The sequence below is a fragment of the Ursus maritimus genome, unplaced genomic scaffold (assembly GCF_017311325.1).
Source record: "Ursus maritimus isolate PB19 unplaced genomic scaffold, ASM1731132v1 scaffold_8, whole genome shotgun sequence".
NCBI lineage: Eukaryota > Metazoa > Chordata > Mammalia > Carnivora > Ursidae > Ursus > Ursus maritimus.
Window position 1 is genome coordinate 31,729,184 of NW_024426996.1, and position 25,109 is coordinate 31,754,292.

The 25,109-nt window shown below is 33.0% G+C and overlaps 1 protein-coding gene across 4 annotated transcripts in view; it reads left to right on the plus strand.

Moving 5' to 3' along the window:
- Positions 1-25,109, plus strand: part of EPHA5 (EPH receptor A5) — a 334,944-nt gene that overhangs the window by 243,507 nt on the left and 66,328 nt on the right. For 2 of the 4 annotated variants that reach the window (XM_040625400.1, XM_040625402.1), the window contains exons 7-8: positions 5,413-5,572; positions 13,246-13,351. In XM_040625400.1, coding sequence (XP_040481334.1) covers positions 5,413-5,572; positions 13,246-13,351 — 266 coding nt within the window. The remainder of the gene's footprint in view (positions 1-5,412; positions 5,573-13,245; positions 13,352-25,109) is intronic. The other 2 variants (XM_040625401.1, XM_040625403.1) reach the window with 1 other exon arrangement.

Consider the following 25,109-nt stretch of genomic DNA (forward strand, 5'->3'; position numbering starts at 1 on the left):
GAGAGAGAGAGAGAGAGAGAGAGAGAGAGAGAGAGAGAGAGAATAAATGGTTCTCCTTGTACTAATGCAAATATATCAGGAAAAATACTTATATTCTATTAATGAAAGTTATTTAAAAATTCAGCATTTTGTGTATATGCATAGATGAAAGAGTGTAGGTAAATACATTGAAATACATTAATTTAATGCATAGCATTATAGAGATTTTTTTAAAAATTATTTCTTTTATCCATTGATTTAACAATTACCTCTGTAAATTGTTTCTTTTATTCATTGATTTAACAATAATGATAGAGAATAAAACAGTAGTTGGGGGGCAAGGGGAAAATGGGGATGTCTACATATCCTTTCTAGGTTTTGAATACTTCTACAATGTTCTTATATTGATTTTATAAATAGATTAATAAATAGCAGATTATAATTTTTGAGGGATTACTTTGTTATCCTCCTAGGAATGACTTGCTGATAGCATTACAAATAACTATTGGATCATTAGGGAACAGAAATGAAGATATTTCTATTTCATAAAAAAAATATATTATCAAATACATTATTCACCAAGAATGTCCTAAGAGAATACGTATGAGACAAAACTATGTTGGTATAGGGGCACCTGGCAGGCTTAGTCAGAGGAGCATGCAATTCTTGATCTCGGAGGTTATGAGTTCAAGACCTACACTGAGTGTAGAGATTACTTAAAAATAAAATCTTTGAAAAAAAAAAACTATATTGGGATATGGTTTTCAGTACTTATTATAAAAAATAAGACAAATCAAGTAAAATGTTGTGTCATTAATATTCTTCACTGATTCTTGTTTCTCTGGGAGTAGTATCCAAACTGCATTTTAAATTTTAGAGGGCTGCAATCTAAACACATGCTATATCTAAAAATAATTTGTTAAATTAAGGTTTACAATCCTTATTCATTTTTTTGGTAAATTTTATTACTATATACTAATGAGAAGCTGGATATATATATACATATATAGCATAGACTGATTTTCTGTAAGTATTCTGAGTTTCAGATTTTTATTGTAATTGAAGTTGATTTCAAAAAAAGTTGAAATGCATAATGACCTTTAAAAATAATGATGCACCAGGGTGCTGGCTGGCTCAGTCAGTGGAACACACAACTCTTGATCTTGGGGTTGTGAGTTTGAGCCCCAAATAGGGCACTGAGCCTACTTTAAAAGGATATAAGTTTTAAAAAGGGAGTATTTAAAAAATTTTAAAAAGCTATTCACCAAAACTCTATATTTGAATATACATTGTAGATGAAATAAAGTTCAACAGCAAGAAAACTAAAATTTGACAAGTCATTATTTTTCTGTATGATTTTTCTTCCCCTGAAGCAACTAGCTGGACCAATGTCTGGTTTTCTTTTTTTGTTTCTAATGAAATTATCTTATTTTTTTCCCTTATGAGTAATCTTTCATTGTTTTTACTATTACCAGCATGTGCATGAGTCTGATATGCATAACACTCAATAAAAACAAGGTTTTTTCATTTTTTTCCTTTAAGTTGCTACTTCTGTTAAACAAAGAGTTTTTCAATAAGTGGTAGGCAAAGTCCTTTTCTCTTAATATTCCTTCTAATGAATTTTATCCATGTTGTAGAATTATTTTCTTTATAGTTCAATTTTTAAAATTATACTTAATTCATAAAAATTTAGTTTTATATTTAATATCTTACATTTAATGCTGTGTTAATACATTCTATTATCTGCATAACTCAACATAAGAAAAAATAACTTAGGAAAATGTTTCTATATATAGTCTCAATAAATGAGTAACAAGTTGTCCACTTACCCTCATTAAAAGCAGCAAAACCTTTATATATTATTTGGAGGAAATTATTAACTTCTCTTGGTCAGTATTTTCCTTTTTACAATGAAAATATTAACTTCCAGAACTTTTTGCCAAGCAAAATTATTGAGCATACCAATAAAATACATGAAAGTTTTTTTTTTAAAAAAACACTTTCAGAAAAAAAAAAAAGAAGAAGAAGAAAAAGATAATGAGCTTTTATAGCATGTATTGAGGTGGGGATCCTGATAGGTTTCCAGAGTTCATTTTGAGCCTTCAGAATGACACCACCATTTTATTGGATGGCTCTTGGCCAGACACAGGTGGCAGAGCTTTCCAAGGCTCCTGCATTTGCCAGCTGGCATTACTGCCTGCCATTGCCCTGCTCTAATAGAGGTCATTGGGCCTCTCTGCTCCTGCATGGTGATGGGCCCATTGCCATCTCTTAATTAAAGGCAGAGGCAAAGGGAAGCTGCCCCTTGGCAGGGTGTTTGCCAGCTGGCTCCTTCTGCTGAGGCCCTCCCCTCGCTGCATGTGAACAGTGTTTGCTAAGCAGCTGGGGAATGTAGCTCATTTGCTCAGCGGGAGCATGAAGGCAGCAAAAGCCATTGCCCTGACCAGGATCTGGCAGCCCGGTGGTCGCGGGTGTTGAAGACGTATATACAGGGTTTGTGATAAAAAAGGAAATTATAATATGACCGTGACTGAAAAGAGTGGAACAGAAGCAAATTTTGAAAGATACTTAGGTAATTCAAAATGTGTATTTGCGGTTTTCCATCCCTTTGATATAGGCTTTGGTGAGTCCCTCTGATACTATAGATTTTAATTGACCCAGAGAGACAATGTAAAATTAGAACTCAGATAAGGAACCATGTAGACATACATGTTAGTGTATAAATCAAATGTTGTGTAATTTTGTGCAAGTGATATTAGATCACGCATTATTTCAAGGCGCAGCATGCCAGTTTCCTTGTCTTTCCCTGCCACCCCACCTGGCAAAAGTGTCAACTTCTAATATTTTATAAAACATAGTAATCATGACTTCAGTAGTTAGTTTACAACAAACTTTTTAATTTTTTTTCCTTTTTATTAAATTTGCCATCATGCTACAGACTCAAGTCAAATTTACCTAGAACTGGTTATGTTGTGGAGGTTGTGCTGGGTGCTACGTATATCTCCATCTCTATTGCTCACAATGCTCTTGATAATAATTTTATCCCATTTTAAAGAAGAAAAAACTGAGGTTGAATTGTGTATCCACATTTGCACACTTCCTTAGACAATAGCATGGCTTAAATTCTAACCTTGATATTCCTGTGCTCTTTTATAAAACAAATAAACCAAAAACCTCTTACTCTACATTATAAATGTTAATATTTTAGGTAAAAATCATAATTCTATCAAAAATACCAGAATCTTTAGTTTTGTCTAGATTTTTACACCAACTTCTCTTTAAACAAAATTCAAATAATGAAAACAGATATTTTATCATTTCTTACTGAAATTACTGCTTCAGTCATAGCCAAAGCAAAAAGTATCATATTATTGAGAAAGTCTTGCCTATTCAGTCTTAAGCTTGAGCAGCCACAGAACATCAGTAACTATAATAGTTTATAGAAGCTATTTACCTCCTTTAAAGGAACACATCAAGAAATTGTCTGCTTTTTTTTTTTACTGCTTTATTCCTAGTATATAGAAGGGGTAGTAGAGTATATAGGAGAAAGTCAGTAAATGTTTGCGAATGAAGAAAATGACTGACATTACTAGGTACAATTTAATAGGATTTAATGACCTACTTTAAATCCTTTGCAAAGCTCTAATAATATTTCCTAAACACTCTAAAGATTTGGCACTTAAATTAATTTGTGCATTAAAAAAATTTAAAAAATAGTTGTTTGTGTAGAGTGAATCAAAAAACCTATTTGCATTAAAAATTAGAACATACCTATGTAGATAGAAATTTGGGTGAACTTAACCCCAAGATAATTCTATACGTTTGACTGTATTAAATGAGGAATGGTAAAACTGCTTTTAAAAAAATGTTTGATAGGTTGTATATTTTAGATTGTACTGGTGATAGAATAGAACATGATTAGCAATTGATGTTGATGTGTTAAAGTAGAAAAAAATTAAATAATAATTATGACAAACCATATAGTTTCTAGTTTATTAAGTGTTTTCACATACATTACCTTTTTCATTCTTACAACATTTCTGTGAGGATATCCAGGCACCAATTTCTATCCCAACTTTACAGATAAGAAAACTGAGGATAAAAGTGAAAATGGACCTATTGTATTATAGCACATGCTTCTGTGTCCACGCTAAAGTCACAGCATGGTATGCTGCTATTGTTATTGTTATATTGTTATTTTTGTTTCCAAATTTTTTCCTCATTTCAGAAAAACGAATCCTTTACATGTTATTCCCATTAGATCTTTAAAAAACACCCTCAATACATGTTTTCATTAGTAAAGTAAAATTTTTTGAAATGATCTAGAAAATGATGGTTTACAGTCATCAATCAAGATACTGTAAGTAAAGACCAATTCCTAAAAACCATTCATTAATTCATCCTGTAATATCTATCAGAAATGCAGTAATTGTGGAAACACCTTAAGGAAAATACAAGTGTAGTCAAGAATTCACACAGAAAAATACAAGGGAGGAGAAAGTTCAAAACAGGGACTTCGTGTGTTTAGATCTTTGTAGGTTTAAGATACAATGTGTAGGTCTAAGATTCAGTGTGGTAACCTCAGAGGTAAGAAGTTATGTATACAACTAATGAATCATCGAGCCTTACATCGAAAACCGGGGATGTACTGTATGGTGACTAACATAATATAATAAAAAATCATTATTAATAAAAAAAAAAAAAGAAGTTATGTATAGTGAAGTCTAGACTTTGGTAGCAGTCAAAATAGGAACAGTTTCCAAACCTATCTTTACAGTGATATTTTTTTCACTCCATCTCCATTCACTACTTGCCCAGCTCAAACACATAAATGTGAAAAAATAGAAAGTTTTTTAAAAAGAAATAAAATATGTTTCTTTAGTTTTTCTTTAGTAATCCCTGTTTAGACTTAATGAATTGAAATTAAAATTCTCCAGGGAAGTCCTCATTCCTTTTCCCGAGCCCTAAATATAATTAGAAATCAAACTCACCAAAGGTATAAAGCATAAGTCTTACCTGGCAATATATGAGGCCTTGCCCCCTTTCTCTGTGAACAGGCAGCATGTTAGATGTGCTCCAATAAAAAATTTATGAGAAAAATAAGCACACAAATACCAATACTAAAATAGAGTCTGTAAAATAATTCATCTCCTGCAAATCATATTTTAAAAGTTTACAAATTTATTTGTGCCGAAGATAAGTATGGTGGATGACTGCAGAACATGTTACCCACCATCTTTGTGTTCTAAGAAATACTTTTAGGGTTATATAGACAGCACACCTAGGATGTGTAGATTTTTTTTCATAAAAGATTATATTTGTATTAATAGCAAGGTTATTAGTTTCTGATACTCTGATTTATGATCCTAAGTTTTGTTGTCATTATTAATTCATATGTTGACCTTTTTATTTTATGTACATGTGTAACCGAAGGACCAAGAAACCAGCTATACAATTATCAAATCTAAAGAGACAACTGTAACTGCAGAGGGCTTGAAACCAGCTTCAGTATATGTCTTCCAAATTCGAGCGCGCACAGCAGCAGGCTATGGTGTCTTCAGTCGAAGATTTGAGTTTGAAACCATCCCAGTGTGTAAGTCATTTTAATTACTGTCAACTCATGTCTCTGTAATAGTTACCAGAAAAGAGAGGATCAATACTCTCCCCGGGCATTCTGTCAGTCTCCTGCTCCTCTCTCTCTCCCAGGCATGACCCCTTCAGGTAGGAAGCATCTGTCATGCGATTATGGTAGGTTAGTGGGTTAACGCATCGGTCCCTGCCCCTCATCACATTTAGTCTACTGGGAGATGAAACATCAGGAGATCCTTAAGAAATGTTTAAACCTGCTTTTAAAGACTTTTTTCCCACAGCTGCCATACTTTATTGAATTATTGCTATTTACTTTTACTTGTTTTATTGAACAATGCTATCAGGCTTAGTCTTTCTATGAAAATTCTACAGGGAGCATGCAGAAGTATTAAGTTTGGCAAGAAAATGGCGCTCCCAGCAAACAATCTGATCATTTTGAAAAATCAAAATCTCTGGCAGTATCTCCGAGTGAAGGGTCTAGAAATATTTCTGGAAAACACTTCTTATGCCATTTTTTAAATAAAATAGCATAAAACATTTTTCTCTTTAACATCAAACAAAATATTTAGATTACTTGTCCTAAAGCACACATTAAAAGCACGATTAGAAGAAAACAATAGCTTACTTTTATTTATAGATGAAAAACTGACACTATTAATATTTGGTTTTGAAGAAAATAACATACAGGAGTAGTATGAAATGTCAAATGTGTGGTGTGTGTATTTTTGTTTGGTTCATGACAGTTAAGAATAATGAGACACCAATACTAAGAAAATTCTATCTTATCATTCAGGTATGTTAGGACAGAAAAAAAAAGAAAATTATCTGAAGATCATTACCTTGAACATAGACTTTAAAAAGGCTTTTCTAATTGGTTACTCAATTCATAATAACGATGCATGATGTTATTGATTTTCTTAATTTTTAAAATTTATAAATTTTAATTTATATTATACATAGGTCATAAAATTATTATGATATTATCTTTTATGTCATTCATATAGTCCTAAAACCGAATGCAAACAGTAAGCACAAGAATATAAAATCTTTATTTTAGAAAGGCTATTTACAATGAGGATTTGGATGGAAAAATCTCAGACTGCTCTTTCTCTTTCAAGCTTCAGTTTATATTTTATAACTGCCTATTATCCACTTTATTTTAATTTTGTTATGCATATAAATAACATGTTTAAAATTGACCCCATATATTACCCCTTTTCCCAACAGCAATGATAAAAATGCACCAGCAAATAAACCTAGCATGAATGAAACCATCCAGCCAATCTAGTTGACTCTTTTTTTTCTGCTTTCTTTTAACATAAATTGTCTTGAAACTTTGAGACTATCACTGAATTTTTCTTAACTCCCACTTGCCAAGATTTATCAAACACCTTTGTATTTCTTTTATGATTTTTTTCACCAATGCATCACTTCCTTTCATCTAATTCTTATCTACTTGACTCAAATCTGTATAACTCAATTGCTAGAATAATGTTATTCTGTTTTTTAAATGAAATTTTTCTTTAGATAAGTGGAGTTTTATATGCAAATTTATATAACAGTGCAGAGCAAATTCTTGTACAATTTGCTGGGTTTCCCCCAATGGTAACATTTTGCAAAACTATAGCATAATATCACCTTCAGGATACTGACATTGATGCAATCCACCAATCTGCTCACATTTCCTTCTGCTCTTTTTTATGTGTGTATATAGACATGTGTGTATATTAAGTTGGTTGCAATTTGGTCAGTTGTATAGATTTGTATACCTACCATCATAGTCAAAATACTAAATAGTGCCAACCTCACAAAGATCCCTCAGGCTGCCCTTTTATAACTATACCAACTGCCTTTGGGAATAGTTCCTGTGCCATAACTGATCACTGACAACCACTAATTTCTAAACATCCATTTCAAAACATATGATATTTCACATTGAGATACCACTTTACACTAGTTAGAATGGCAAAAATTGACAAGGCAAGAAACAACAAATGTTGGAGTGTGGAGAAAGGGGAACCCTCTTACACTGTTGGTGGGAATGCAAGTTAGTACAGCCACTTTGGAAAACAGTGTGGAGTTTCCTCAAAAAGCTACCCTATGACCCAGCAATTTCACTACTGGTTATTTACCCCAAAGATACAGATATAGTGAAAAGAAGGGCCATATAAACCCCAGGGTTCATAGCAGCAATGTCCACAATAGCCAAACCGTGGAAGGAGCGGAGATGCCCTTCAATAGACGAATGGGTAAAGAAGAAGTGGTCCATATATACGATGGAATGTTACTCAGCCATCAGAAAGGATTACCCAACATTTGCATCAACATAGATGGAACTGGAGGATATTATGCTAAGTGAAATTAGTCAAACAGAGAAAGACAATTATCATATGGTTTCACTTATTTGTGGAACGTAAGGAATAGCAGGGAGGACATTAGGAGAAGGAAGGGAAAAATGAAGGGGGGAAACAGAGGAGGAGACAAACCATGAGAGACTATGAACTACAGAAAATAAACTGAGTATTTTAGAGGGAAGGAGTATGGCAGAATGGGTTAGACCAGTGATGGGTATTAAGGAGGGCACGTATTGCATGGAGAACTGGGTGTGATAGGCAAACAATGAATCATGGACCACTACATCAAAAACTAATGATGTATGGTAACAAAAACTAATGTATGGTGACTAACATAATATAATTAAAAAATATGATATTTCAGGAATGTTCTATACATGGAATTATATGTCTGTGACAGTTTAGAATTGACTTAATTCCCTGGAGATTCATATAAATTGTTATGTATATCAATTTTGTTTCTTTTTATTGTTGAGTAGTATTCTATGGTACATGTGGACCACAGGTTATTTAACAATTCACCTGTTGAAGGACATCTGGGTTAATACCAATTTTTGCTATTACCAAAAAACATGCTATGAATATTCATATACATGTTTTTGCTTCAATCTAAGTTTTCATTTCCCTGGGATATATACCCAAGAGTACAATTTCTACATCATATGGCAATTTTATGTTTAATCTTGTAAGAAACTGCCAAACAGATTTCCAGAGTGGCTGTAAATTTTACAGTCCCACCAGGATTGTCTGAGTGATCAGTTTCTCCACATCCTCCTCAGCATTTGCTGTTCTCACTATATTTTTCTTTTAGTCATTTCGGACAGGTGGGTAGTGATATCTCGTCATGGTTTTAATTTGAAATCCCTGATGGCTAATGCTGTTCAACATCTTTTCATGTGCATATTTGCCTGCCATGCTGTGTTAAGTATCCTCACTAACTCCTATGTACTCATATTACATATCAAAAATTGTAGCTTTGATCAAATTATTTTAATCAAGAAAATTAATAGTTACAGCTGTGATAGAAAGATCCCAAATTCTCAGCCTGGCCTTCAAAAACCCTTATAATCTGGCTTTAACAATATTTTCAGCTTCATGATTAACTTTTCAAATATAGAGCTTAAATGTAGAAAATATCTGTGTAATATGGGTTTGCAACCAGTAGTTTGAGAAGCAAAATGTGGCAATCAATGTGATTTTTCAGTGTATGCTATCTTAAAGTTTCCAAGGATAATGTAAGTATATAATGATTGAAAAAAAGAAACATTGTTTACTAAAGAATATTAATGTTTATAACTTATATCCTTTTAATAGTAGTGTGTTATGTTGCCCCAAATTTGCTTTTAAGCATTCCCAAAATATTCTTCAACAATTCTTCCAAAACTACATGACATATAAGAACAATAGGAAATGTGAGTGACTAGAGGTTTATATCTTTAAAGATTAAAAAACTTAATGATATATTAAAACGATAATCATGGATCATGGGCTTATAATTTTTTTCCCTGAAGAAGTATGAAGACATTGACAGTACCTTATCAATTCTATATATTTTCAAGTTAGTTGATATATTGGAGATATTATTGATGCAGTCAGGGCAAACAAAGAAATAAATAATACAAAATCTTGATGAATTATTTTTATTAGAAATAGCTCACAAAATAATTAGAACATTTGAAATAGTATAATAATTAAAGCCCATCAAGGAAATTAGAAAACGCTGAATTAAAAAAAAAATGAAAATGTATTATTAAATCCTCCCTCATAGCCCGATTTAATTGTCTATTATACAAAAAGATCTGATTAAAGCGAACAGTAGATAAAAACATGTAAATATGAATGCTTGTGATTTGGCATTACTAAAAAATATTTTCACAAAATGTATTAATTTAAGCATTTGAAAAATTTTGGTATGCCATTAAAAGTTACTTTATTGCAAGATGTAAACCAATACCGTGCATATTTTGACATATTGTTAAATTAAATTAGGTCTTGTCAATTATTAAAAATGAAGCATTTAACAGTATGAGGCATTAGCATTTTTTTCTCAAAATTATTATATAATTAGTCTGAAATTGTCCTATTTATATCTCTACCTCTGATTAATCATGCCCCCTTCCTCCAAAACTAAATCTCAGAGTGCCACAATGGTACATTGAGACCAGAAAGATTTGTTAGAATTTTGTTAGATGGGCTTTTGAATGCTAGATGGAGAATTTGGGGAATTGTTTTTTCATAGGTAATAAATACTTATTAACTTTTTTTGTCAGAGAGATATGATCAAAGTGATATTTTTGGATATTTATGTGAGTACATAGAAGGCAAAGGGGACACCTAAAACACGGATGAACTATGCCAGCAGATTTGAATCAAATAGGTGACTGTTAGATGAAAAAATAGAATTCATGGGGAAAAACAAAAGAAACAGAGAAAATGTGGGAGTTAAGAAAAATTCAATGATAGTTAAAGAAACCAGAAGAAAAGAGATCAAATTAGTCTGGTTCGTGATTTGATTTATGGTATGTTTATTTATTGATGTGTTTTGTTAATACCGTGGGGGTGGATGTGGTATAAGGCCTGATTTTAAACATGTTGTTTTTATATGAAAACACAATCCAAATAAAAAGAAAGCAGTCTGTTGTGTTGTTGTTGTTGTTTTTAATAGAGTGAAACTTTGAAGAGAAATAGGAGTTGGAAAAATAAATTTGGGACTCATCAGCTTATAGTTAACTGATGCCATATGCAAAGAAGTATCCAAGAGAGGTAGGGAGAAAAGAAAGAAGGAAGGGAGAAAGACAGAGTGAAAAGCTAAAGAGGAAAGTGTGGAGGATTAAAGGCCAGCATTTATCAGAAATTGTTCATGCATAACATGTGGGGAGAGAACATGAAGCCAACAGAACTGACAAAGTAGTACTTCAGAGTGGGGAAAAAGAGAAAACATCTCATCTAATGTCATAGAAACCAGAAGGAGCAGAGTCTCAAGACGGAAGTTTATGTTCAACAAGGTCAAATGCCTTATAGCGCATGGTAAGGTAAATGGAAAAGTACTTATTCCATGTAGCCTGAATATCACACATAGAACTCAAAGACAGAAGACAAGTTTCAGAGAGAATTTACATTGGTTATCAGAAAATGAGGCTGGTTCTAGATAACTTAGTCAAGATGCTGAAAAATAGGAAAGAATAAGTTTGATAAACAAAACAGGATCAGATAACAATATGTAGAAATATTATCTACTATTTATTTAAGACTGGCAATAGTTGAGCACTATGCTAAATATTATCTCTAAACAGAACTGTAATGATCCAGGAAAATTATCCCTATTTGGAGATGAATGAAATGAGACTTGATAAGGTTAAGTACTTTGCTTTGGCCCATATACCTAGTAAATGTTGGACCTGTTTTCAAATTCAAGTTGAACCAACATCAGTAAGTTTATGTATAAGGATCTTTGTCCCTAAGGAGAATTATGTGTTCAGGCTTGTAGGTAGCAGGGAAGTAGCCTGTAAGGGAATGAAAATCTCTCCTGGAGGAAGACTGTGAAGGAACCAGGTCTTAGAAGAGACAGGACAGATTCTAACCTTGGAGTTAGGTAAAGCAAAGGAAAACTGCATAACCATATGGTTTTATTTAACCATGGAGTTCAGACTTGATCACTCTTTTTTATCTATAAAGTTTAACATTTCTGAAACATGAGAGTGGTAATGAATTAGTGGTTTGATAAAATGAGGAAGACTCATTATGGGGATGATTTTGTCAGGAAATTAATAAGAATCAAAGTAATTGGAATGGCAGTTAGAGCCCAATAAAAATTACATTATGTATATGGACCAAGTTTGCATGATTTTCTCTAGGAACATTCCCCTTACCAAAAAGAAAATTAAAGAACTGAGAAAAAGTAATGGTATAAATAATCTGAGTTAAGAGATTATAAAAGCAAATCTTGGGTCTAGGCTCTGCGATAGTGGAGTGGCTTTGCCCTGCCCCATTTACACTGCTCACTAGCTTTGAAATCCCTACCACAGACTTCAGCATCAGATAATAGGAGAGAAAAATCAAGATAAAGAACCACTGAACCTCAACTATTATCCAAGAAAAAGGAGGGTAAGAACATGGATTTAGATTATCAGTAACAGTCTTCCTCACACGTGAACAAGCTATTGTTGATATTGGGTTTGAAGACTGGTCTGCAAGGGTTCAAAGTGTAGCTCAAGTGCAAGAGTGTCAAGAGTCAGTCAATTTTGTTTTGAAAGAATCAAGGGAGAGGTGACAATAATAGAAAGGAAAGTGTTTGTATGTCCAAAACTATTGATGGGGCCGGATCTGGTAAGGACTTATAAGAAAGAAAACATGGAAAGTAGAGTTGTTATTACTTTTGATGACTTAAAATTTGTTTCGAAGGTGAGCTAACACCTCTCTGAATTTACCAAAATGATTATATTGTTAAACAATGGCATGGTATGTATCTTATTGAGCGGTTTTTGAGAACATTAGTAAAATTAATTTCCTCTGTAGGTTTCTTATTTTAAGACAGCTTAATTATTGGCACAAAATAAATATCCCCGAGCTTATTGAGGTACAACTATTTACTCGTGTCCATATTCCTCTTATTATGGTAACTGTACTATTAAAATGTAGGATGTGTCATCTAAATGTAAACGAATGTAAACGAATGTAAATGAATCTACTTTTACTGCAGACTTCTCCAAGTTCTAAATGTATGCCTTGATATCTTTCACAAAGTAGTCCTGCATATAAAGTATACTCACTGATTATATTCTGCTTGAAATTACAGTTTTTAAACTTATATTGGGAATAGTGATATTATATTAACTTCACTGAAGTCATAGCCAGAACTTTTTGACGTTCAACCTATGTCTATGGGAAAAAAGTACCCTGAGGTATCAAGATTTTTTTTCTAGAGAACAGTCACATGTGAACTCTAAAATGTCAAATCTTACATCGTGAGCATCTCCTATTCAGTTGAAGGTGTTTGATCTCAAGGACTCAGTTCCATTTTATCTTGCAAACCCAAGATCCCTAGATAAATACTATGCAAACAATTACATTCATTTTTTTATGATGACAAGGAAATAATCAGGGACTTAGTGATTCTTTCAAATTTCCATTTGGAGAGTAAATATTTTCTCCTAAAGATGTCTGTTCAATTACACACCACTGAGCAGAGATATGAGGGGGAAATCTCGGCCACGTATGGGGGAATTGCTTAAACCACGCATCCATTACTGACTATAAAGCAGCTCTTATTTGAATGTATATGATCTCTTTAACCATGGGCTCCATTTCCTGTGTCTCCTACCAGCAGTTGCAGCATCCAGCGATCAAAGCCAGATTCCTATAATTGCTGTGTCTGTGACAGTGGGAGTCATTTTGTTGGCAGTGGTTATCGGCTTCCTCCTCAGTGGAAGGTAAGAGAGGAAGCTGTGATTTTGAACTTTTGCAGCTGATCTCTTCTTTACCTTGATCTGACCATTTGGCTGTTAAGCACATCCCAAAACCAATCAGGCAAGCAATGTATCAGTAGATAACTTCAATGTATGATGTATTTTTAAGCTTTACCCTGTCCATATTAAGTGCTAACTTTTAAGCACAGAATTTCTATTTTTCAGGTATGCTGTCTTCGCAAGAGTTAATTATTAACTTGTTATTATTTATTCTGCCTTTAACCATATTTTTTCTGATATAATTTTTTAAATGTGTTTTTTTTTTCCTCTTAAAATTATTTATGGCTGTCTGGTTCAATTTTAGTGTTTGGGAAGGCCTGAACCTGTGCCTGATAGATTCAGAGGAATGACTAATAATTCTACTTAGCCAGCATTCTGTCCTAACAGGGTGATGGATACCAAACAGACACTCTGACAAACCAACATTCTGAGAAATAAGTGACCCTTTTTATGACTGCTTTTATTTTCAGCTTCTGAATGATTTCAGTCTGAATACATCAATCAGAGCATGTACTGATTTAAAGTGAATTGTACTGAATGTTGTATCAATAGATACATTAACATGTGTGTTACACATCTACATTTTTCATTTTGAATTAAAATAAAAGAAGTAGAGACCCAACAACAACTTATGTAGAAAGTATTTCCTGATATTTAGCTGAGCATAATCAACCTTCAGGAAAAAATTTTAAAATAACAATAAGTAAGTAAATCAAAGCATGAGTATGCTCTATTCCTACAACAAACATATTTCCATTTTTTTATCCAGGCCATTGTTAGAAGGGCTATTCAGTAATTAGAGTTGTCCATTTGAAAATGTTTTGGTGTTAGACTATTACAGAAAACTTGATGAAAGTCTTCATGGAAATATTTAGGCTTGCATAAATATGTGAAATTGTAGTGTAAGGTCCAAAAAAAGTCAGAAAATCAATATTCATATTGATTTTGTTCCTGTTCTACTTATTTACTTTTGACTCTTCAGCACATATTCAACTCATAAATATACAGAATTGGGCACTTTTCAATATACTGCATATTGTATTCTGAAAAGATTTATGACTATATCCTTAAATTACAGTAATTTGTTTTCATAAAACATTGTTGAAAATATTCCTTTGAACATCCTTTCTTTTTGTATCTGAAATTCCTTTTCTTCTAGTTCCTGTTTATTTAAGAATGTTCAAAATTTTCTTAGAGTGTATATAGAAATCCATCGCTTACTTTTAATGTTATACTAGCAGTGACACATTTTTAGAATTTCCAGGTGGGAAGCAGTTTGCGATTTTGTGAGGACAACTGGCCCTATTTGACCAGAAGGCTGGCTACCTGGTGCCCTACTATTCTTTTCTCTCTGAAGTTACTTGGGAAGAATGCTCTGATTATGTCTGTTTCCTGGGAAGATAAAAATTTTGTCATAAAAACTTTGCTCAGAGTTTGATTAAATAAGATAATTAAGTTCAGTGTATGGTAACTATTAAGGAAACTACCACATGATGAATCTTTCCTATCTCAAAAGGGTAGATAAATAAGATACAGTTTCAGAGCTGCTTTGTAAAAACATTTCTTTACTTCTGACTGAGATATGAGTTGACTTCTTCCTTTCCAATAAATCCAGAGGTGTTAGTTATAGTTAGGGACATGGGATCATAAGAAGATACTGTATTTCTTAGGTTCACACTTAGAGTAAGTGAATAAAACGGGAGGAAAGATCTGAGATCTAGAATCCAATAAATTTGAGTGTTTAAGGGTTTATTAAAGGACAAATCAAATATACAATGTATCTTATTGTATACTTAGCCACACTATATTTATTTAACCTACATATTGCTAATGTGAATTTAGAGAATTCAGCTATGGATTCTTGCTTACTTGTATGTGAATCAGCCCTTGTTCTCAAAAATTTTTCTTCCCCAATATATAAACAAAATTGACTTAATTTTTTTGCATCTATAGCATTAGACAAAGTGTTTGAGAGAAGGTTCAATTAATCTATTACTTGGTAACTGAAGGGTAGTAATACTTAAGCATGTGTGTGTGCACACGTGCACCACATGAATTCTATATGTACCTGGATTTGCTGTGTAAGAATAATTAAATTATAGTATAATTTCTCAGTTATACTAGAATCACGTCTACACTCAAAGGTATACCCAAAGCTTAATTTTCGGCATAATTGAATCTGAGACTTGGTAAGATAAGTTTTTGAATGTATTGTCTTGTAGAAGTATATTTCTTTAAAAGAATAGCAGTACCTTATTAATTTGTACATTATATGTTCATATTAAATTTTTTCTCAATTTAATTTTATAACACACAGCACACTATGCAAAGACTGGGAATTTTCAGTCTAAAGGAAAACAAATCTTACCCCACCAAAATCTGGGATTTATTTTTATTTATCAGCATATTTTTTGCATGAAATTTTCATTACTTCATTTTGTTGAATGCACATTCTTGAATTTCACGGGTATTTGTCTTATGATAAAAACATCTCTGGCCATCTTGTTTTATTTTTCATGGATAATTTATTTCATGTTGTTTTATATAAATATACTTACTCAAAAGCTAAACGAAATGATTCTTGAATGTCTTTTCCTATCTCATTCACAATGAGCTTTGCAATTTTTGTCTGGACTAAGGAAAGTATGCCTATCTTGTAGTACCTATAGTTCCTGAATTAACTCAGTAAAGATTTATCAAATAAGAGAAAAATTAAATGAAGATATGTAGCCAAAACCTAACAGTATTTGGGAAATTATTTATAAGTACTGAGAAATTATTGAAAAAAGTCTGCTCTAGGATTGGTTTGAAGACAGTGAATTATATTTGTTTCTCCCTCCTTTCTTTGCCAAAATATGACTGATATACACACACAAAAATACAATGAAATTTAGACTATCTTCTCACTCTAAACTATTTTGTTCCTTTTAATCTCTTGAGTTTATTAAAGACTAGGTATTTGCTCCTAGGCAAAATGTATTTTAATTACAAATAATTTGACTCCTCAGTGGTGATACAGATAAATTAATTTCTACTTGCAAAAATATTAATATTACTTGAATGTAATATTTATTGGCTAATTCATATCATTTGGACCTGGAGAAAATATGTCTTGAAGATACATATTCACTGATAATTGGTAATTTTGTTCATACCAAGTCAAAAAAACTGAAGATTATAACATATTGAATATTATGGGACCAATTTATTTCAAAGAAAAAAACCTTTTTCGTTCTAAAATAAATGAAAGATAAATAATTCAAATATAGAGACTTTCTAATCTTTTTAGGCTAAAATCGATTACACAGAACGTCTTGTAGTCTTCCTATCTAAATACTTTTAAAAATAATGTAGGCAGATATCCATCTTAAAGGAAAAAGTGCCATTTAAAAAATAGATTTCTAACATCTTAAGATTCTGTCAATCTTAGAATTTGTGTGACCTTCCTGTTTACGGTGCTAAATATTCCATAGAACATTTTCTGCAGGGTTTAGATTCTCCTTTTTACTTTCTTTACCATTAATTTTTAATTTTTTTTATTGGACTACAAAACAACTGACATGTCCTCAGCAAACCATGAGCCAATTACCATAGGATGAATATAAATTAGACCTCCTGATATGCACAGCATGTTGTAATTGTTGTTTAATTTTTTCCTTTTATCACTAACGACAATGCACATTGATAACTTTCTTACTATACACTAATTTTATTGTTTTTTTCTCCTCATAGATACTACTTTATAGATATAAATTGTTTAATGAACTAACTTTTCATTAATGATTTTCATCTCCACACTGCCAGTTACATGTTTGAGAAAGTCTTTTATAATGTTCTTCCCCTCTTTTCCTTTCCTTTGAAGATGATCTGATTACATTAAGTTACTGTTTTTCTGTTTCCATTTCAAACTTAGTGCCTAATTCTTGATTACTGGATACTTCTTAACCTGATATAAAGCTTAAATTAACAGGATTTAGTGATACAGAAGATAGAAAGGAAAATTTCATTCAGTGTGGAGAAACTTTCTTCTTTGAACCTTGGTCAGTATAGACATCCTGGTATTAAACAATATTTTTTAGTATTTTGTTTCTGATCCCTCTTTATTACATGCTCATGAATTTATTTTTTAATCATTTTTAAAAGAATTATTTATTTGAGAGAGAGAGAACACAAGGGGAGGGGTAGAGGGAGAGTGAATCTCAAGCAGACTCTGCACTGAGCATGGAGGCCACTTGCGCTCAATCCCACAACCTGAGCCAAAACTGAGTTGGACGCTTAACTAACTGCACCACTCAGGCACCCCTCATGAATTTATTTTTTAAGAAAATTCCAGAGCTTTGCTTTTTTATTTCAATAAATGTCACAGGTATGCTCAGAGGTTAAAGATACACACACATTATACACATGTACTTCCACACGTTTGCACATGTTCTTGCAAATAAGTACAAAGAAGTTGAAGCTGTTCACCAGTTTTAAAAATGGAAAACAAAATAAAAAAACCTAAGAGGTGCAAGAAGAGGTGGAAGAATTTCCTCAAGCTGCTTAGCCTTTGATGTGATTTTAAGGCTATTCATATGTGACTTTAATATAATGATACTCCTGAAATGATAAATTTAGTTTCACGGGTGGCTTCACGTAAAAAAGATTATTTTCCGGGCAAGAGACCTTCCCTTGTTTGTCCTGTCCATATTCAAATCCTCTGGCTAGACATACAACTGCTAAATCCTATTTCCCTCTTTGTTAATGAAACAATCAAAACTCAATTCACTTGAAATGTCCCATAGTTTCTGAGTGGAAAATTCTTCAATGGATATTGTACTTGAAGGCTAACTTATCAAAATTTATATACTGAGACACATGTTGGAAATTTAAAGGAAAAAAAGTAGATTTATGTAAAATACTGCTTTAGCTTTTTTATAACTTAAAAATAATATTAAAATTTAGCCTTTTGTAAATTTTTTTTCAAATCTTTTAATGACAACATGTTATAACTGACATACTCTTTAAATAATCCAAACATTTATTGAACATCTATTACACATCAAACACCAATGTAAGTCCCAGGCATGTGAAATAAGAAGGTAATGTCCCCTTCTCAAGGTGTTTCCACTTTAATTTAGTAGTCAGATCAATGGACAGAATTTCGTAAACAGAATAGCAACAACTATGGATAAAGACAGGGGTTTAAACCATTCTTAGTTTTGTAATAGCTGGTTAATTTCACTTCTGTGTTTTTTTTTCCCTTTTGTTTTTTTCCCAATTGAAGTAGTTTTAGATCATCATTTTATACATGTCTCTCTGATAGATGTGTGCTCATCCTGAGCACATAGATTATAGTGTAGATTCTCAGTAAATGTCCAGTGATCTTATCGCTGGAAGAATGAAGCTAGAGTTCGGGACTCTTGAAAGTATGCTGATGCAAACTACCCTTCCAGCATTACTTCCATGTGTTTTTGACCTGGACTCCTTTGGTTGCATATGACAGAAGCCAAATTCAAAGTGGCTTGTTCTAAAAGAGAATCATAGATCATATAGATGAAAAGTTCCAGAGATATTTTAAAAAATCCAAAATACAGACACTTATTGATCTAGGTGCTAAAACAGTATCTGCTATGCAATTGGTGGCACATGATTGAAGGGTGCTGTGGCACAAATATGGTATTTAAAGCCACTCATCAAAATGTGGTTATTTGGGTGGAGCCCAGCAACACTAACATTGAGAGAGAGTGAAGGAGAAAGATCTAGTCAAAGGAGATTGAAGAGTGGCCCATAAGGTATCAGCAGACCAGACAATTATTGGATCACTGAAGCAGGAATGGTCACTGTACTGAGCCTAGCTCTGACCTTAGAGCTGCTGCCTTTCACTCTCAGAGCTCATTTGGTACAGGCTCTGATGGGAACCTAAATTCCATCTCCACAGACTTAATCAATAGCACTGGGAACTTAAATAAGAAGAGGAGGGAAATGTTACACTGCATGGCCCAGCACAGTAAGAGCTCACATCTGAATCTGAGGACAGGGTCTGTGTCATATAAAGCACATGAACTAAGAATGCGGAAAGAGGATCTCTCTCTGTGCCTTTTTTCTTATGCTTCATTTCATGTCTCAATATTTAAACTTTACCCACATGTCAAGACCCACATTAACCATTATTTTCTATCACAAAATCTTCCTTAATTCCATTAGCCAAAGCCTTTTTTCCTTCCACTGAAGTCTCAGAACAATATATCAATATTTCTCATGAAATTTAACACTTTCAACCGCAAATTATAGTATCTTGAGTAAATATCTTCTCTCTTCTTCAGTATTTAGAAGATAAAGACTTCTGTGGCTCTCCCACATAACCTAATTGAATGAATACCTCATAAATTATTGAATTAAAGCTAAACTGTGCATCAATCTCCATTTGAAGTGCTTTGTCCCTATTAATGTTGATAGTTTGGAAAATAAAACTGTTAACAACACTGACATAAGTCTAATAGAATACCTAAACCAAGAATGTGCTTTCTTCCTTATTGCTGGAATATTTTGTGCCATCACAAAATAAATGCAGTGATTTCAAAGAAGTATTACATAGGAGTTAAGAAATCTTCACCAGATGGGGTGTCTGAGTAGCTCAGTCAAGTAAGCATCCAACTCTTGATTTCGGCTCAGGTCATGATCTCAGGTCATGATCTTAAGGTCATGAGATCAAGCCCTGTGTCCTCAGGCTCTGTGCTCTTGGGAAGTCTGCTTAAGATTCTCTCTCTCTCTCCATCTGCCCCGCCCCCCACCCTGGCTCGTGCTCGCTGTCTCGCACTCTCTCTCAAATAAACAAATAAATCTTCTAAAAAAAGAGAAATCTTCATCAGCTTATATTATTTATTTGACGTTTGGATATGCTGATGCTAGTATGATAATGCACCTGGTAACATCTAGCCACAGTAGTTTTTGTTAATAATAATGTAGGTCAATGCGTTTGTATTTCTCTCCTGATTCACTTCAGATTAGGGGTATCATGAATATGTTGGCATATTTAGCATTTCTACCATAACTAGGATTATATAGTTTCAAAACTTGGTAAGTTTTGATAAGAAAAATAATTATATGAAAATATTTTGCCTACTATTACTTTGTTTTAAAATACTGATAAATAGCCAAATATTTAAAATCACAGATGCAATCACTGATTTTAGGAAAGCTCTCATTAAACGCAAATCTCAGTGGCTTATGAATTGGCAGTAGATGTGACTTTATGAAACTGTAATAAATCCAGGCATGTGTATTGATTTAATATCTGAGAGTTGTTATTCCTTCTATTTCTCATGATTACATGCTTTTTTCTTCAAAGGCTCTGAATCAAAGATAATTAGAGAGAAGATCATAATTTATTAATAGCTGACAAATGGGGATCAGGGCAGAGTAGTGCCAGAAAGACTAGGAGCATAGCAACAACTAATTGCCCACTGTGGGAAGTAAATCGTCCTAGGAAACTGAGCCCAAGAGAGTTACTGGTTCAATTGCTCAATGTTATTGAATATCCCACCCGTGACTTCTCACAGATCAAACATGGAAACATCATTGTAACTCTCAGGAAGTTCTATTGAAGCAAACATTTCGAAAGAAAAACTCTATGGTACTGAGACAAGTTAATATCATTGATTTGCAAAAATAAAAAAAAATATAGCAAAGAATCTAAAGACTCTCAGATTTCATCAAGTATGAAGCATAGGGCAGGTCAAAAATCCTAACTAAAAGAACAAAATTTGCTCTTTGTCTGAAGTTCTATTTGCCCGAAGCTCCATTTCTATAAGATGTGGAAAGAAAACATGCTGGCATGCCAGCAGACACAGGGCTCTGACAGAAGATGCTACTAGGTTTCTGGGAATCTTACCACATCTCTCTGAGCCCACACAGGCTCTCACAGGAACCTGATACCCAGTTCTACAGAGAAAAATCAATAGCACTGCCCTATGCCAAAGGGTAGACCATCTATTCAACAAAACTCAGTTAATTTCCTGAGCCATGTCTAGGAGTATATCTATTGATGAGAAATGAAGCACATGACAATAAAATGTTCCAAATAATTTTAAGCATCAGCTAAAAGCCACATTTGTTTAAGATCTGTGCTCTTTTTAAAAACTTGCATAAACCTGGAAAGAAAGAAATGTTTCTAATGGATTAGCAACTCAGTTTCAAACAGCTGAATTCTTTATTGTGCCATGTGGAGGAATTGACATTGGATGTATTTGATGTCTGCGATAGTTTTAGTGTTACGAAACATATTATATCCTAATTATCTTGCTTACCAAAAATCTTTGGACTATAGCTCACTCCTTGCTTCTCATTATTTCTCACTCCCCTGACTTTTTAATCTCACAGAAAAATGGCACTTTTCTGTGTTAAATCTTTGGCATGCATTTGCTCTTAATAGTCTACAGGCATTGCTCAACTCTCTCATAGCATCAATACTGCATAACAGTGTCAGTGAATTTTAATGATTATTTTGGGGTTCTGGTCTTTAATGATGGTTTCATTTGTTTATTTTTTTAAAAGCGTATTCACTTTTATTCCCATTTTTATGAGCTGGTTTTGGGTTCCATATCTCCCTCAGAATCATTGTGTGTTGAGGTCTCTTGAGTCAAGGTAGATTGAAAGGCAAGAAAGAAGGTTAAAATTTATTGTAGGTTGTTTGTTTTTTTGCCTCCTCTTCACACCACCACTTCCATCTTGAAAGACAAGATATCAAAGTGGCAAGGTGGACCTCTTTGTGGTGATTAGTGAAGGAAAGACTCCGTTTTTTAGATTTTCTTAGGTTGTGCTTAGACCAACATCATAATTCCTCTTCAGTGTCTCTCCAGACTGAACATTTCCTAGGATTCAGATGTTCTCATGTATCTCACAAATACCTCTTCTCCACCTCCAAGAGCTCTTCATGCTTCTGACTTTGGGAGTTCTTGCATTGCTTTGAATTTCTATGCCTATTTTGTTGATTTTCTTGAAGCAAATTTAGTAGGCATTGGTTAAACTGATTCTATCCATAGATGATATATACATTGTGCCGACCTTAAATAAATCTATGATGAGTTTCAGCTGAAGTCATGTAACTTTGCTCATTTAGTACTTTAATTGTTTAATACTTTGATAGTTTGAAACTTTCACTGTTCAATACAAAGAGATACCTGGTACAAAATATGGAGAAATAGTATAGGTAAGAATGTAAGGGTAATTGTAATAGTCAACCACAAAGCAAATATTTGAACAAACATCTTTAAAAATATGTAGGAATATAAAATTAAGTGAGAAATTTTCTACATTAATACGATTTTTCTCCTCGATATTCTAGAATCTTACCACAAATCCTTACTGCTAAAGTTGTTTGTAAGATCTTCATATGCCAGTAACACATGCTACTTTTTTAAGGACACAAGCTCAGCACAATATTTAAGCAGTGTAGATACTAAATCTGTAAAATTTTTCTGATTTTCTTAATTTTTTACAAGTATAATTACCAGGAGAATGCCAATCTATAGGTCCAGTCTTCCTGAGAAAACTTTTAAGATGAAATTTAGCCACCCAGATGACTAATTTCTATCTCATAATGCCAAAGACAATATAAAATCTAAAAAGTTATCAAATCAGCATGAATTCAGTAAGCACGTAAGTAATGTTGAATATTGTTTATATATAAATTTTGTTGAGACAAATATATGATAAATCAAAATTCTACATTTGTATGACTTATATATTTTCTAGTATATAAGGACCTCTTGATTTATTCTGATGTCAGTATCTGACTTTTTCTGATGTAATCTTATTCTAGCTGTTTCAAATGTACATATAGTTGTCTTCTCGATTTACCTCTCCTCTAGTCATTTGTAATGTTATGGGCCAGGATAAATCCAGCCTTTCCTGGAGCCTTGGAAAACTATAGTTAATCATTTCAAACCTGTGCTAGTTTATATCATCACCCTCTAGCTCCAACAGGAAAATTGCTTTTTTTTTTCTTTTGCAGTTTTATAATACAATCGTTATAGATCTTTTTTACTCCAAATGCTTGTATTTTTTCATCATTTGAAAATTAATTTAAACCTTTTGGTTCCTGGATATTAACCAATGTAGTATTCCTTTTTATTTATTATTTATTTATTTTTTAGTTGATATACATACAATAATATACTAGTTTCAGGTGCACAATATAGTGTTTCAACAACTATATACATTATGAAATGTTCACCATGGTAAATCTAGTTACCATCTGTCACCATACAAAGTAATTACAATATTATTGACTACATTCCCTATGCTGTGCTTTTCATCCCCATGACATTTATTTTATAACTGGATGTTTGTACCTCTTAATCCCCTTCATCTATTTCATCATCCCCAACCGTCTTCCCCTCTGGCATTTTGAATTCCAAACAGATGTCTATTTTATATCCAGTATTTTTCTGCCCAAGAAAGAGGCTTCTAAATGTTCGTCCCAGAAATTGAAATGAAAAGTCCTTTCATACATCTCATCTCTCAGTGTTGGAACCTGTGTAGTTTGGCCCTTTGTTTCCATCATTTCTCAAAACCAGGGTGGCTGGATCCTGCTACTATATCTCCAACCCTTTGAAAACCCCCACTCTAAGAGGACTCCTAAATAACCCAGTTTGGAAGTCTATCAGGGGATCATTTCAGTACATCATACTTCCTGAAGTGAAAGTCATTATCAATTCTGCTTCCATCTCCAAGCTCACTGTATCATGATTCCTTAGACCTCAAATATGGAGATTGCTGGACAGCTTTAGCTATGTTCCTACATGTCTCCAACTTTAGATTAATATCCATTTCCTTAGATGAACATCCTTAGATGTCATTATTTTGACATTACCAAGATCTCTTGCCATCAGCCTTTTCTGTACATTTCAGTCTATATTCTGCATTGCATGTTACATAGTTGGCATCATTAAGATGATTGTCCTAATTTCTTACTAGCTAATTATGTTTACATTTCTTAATTTTATGATTAAAAATTATATGGAATATTGGGGCGCCTGGGTGGCTCAGTCATTAAGCGCCTGCCTTCGGCTCAGGTCATGATCCCAGAGTCCTGGGATTGAGCCCCACATCAGGCTCCTCTGCTGGGAGCCTGCTTCTTCCTCTCCCACTCCCCCTGCTTGTGTTCCCTCTCTTGCTGGCTGTCTCTCTCTCAAATAAATAAATAAAATCTTTAAAAAAAATTATATGGGATATGGAAGACAAAATACAGAAAGAAAATTAATCATATTTATCCACTAGAAGCAATCAATATTCATGTTTTGCCATCCATATTGAGATCTTTTTATATATAAGGTGGAGTTCATAATTTATAATTTTATTTGCTGTTTTTCTTTGACTTAGCATAATAATATAAAGTTTCCTTGTGTAGTTAAAAATATTTTAAAAGTAAAATTTAGTAGCTCTTTGATATTCTAATGTCTGACCTTTCCCACATGCTTTCTTTTTGGTTTTATTTGTTTCTTTTCCTTACTTATTATTGTTATGAGGGAGAGGAGTTGCTATTTCTATCTTTAATGTCCTTAGAATGTATTTGTATTATTCAAAGTAAGGATCAATGAATATAAATATTTTTAAAATGTTGATACATATTAACCAATGGCCCTCCTAAATCGTTGTACCAATTACCATTCCTTCCAACAGTGTGTGACATTTCCTGGTGGTACACAAACTAGCCAATCTGCTAATTTAATAGGAAAAA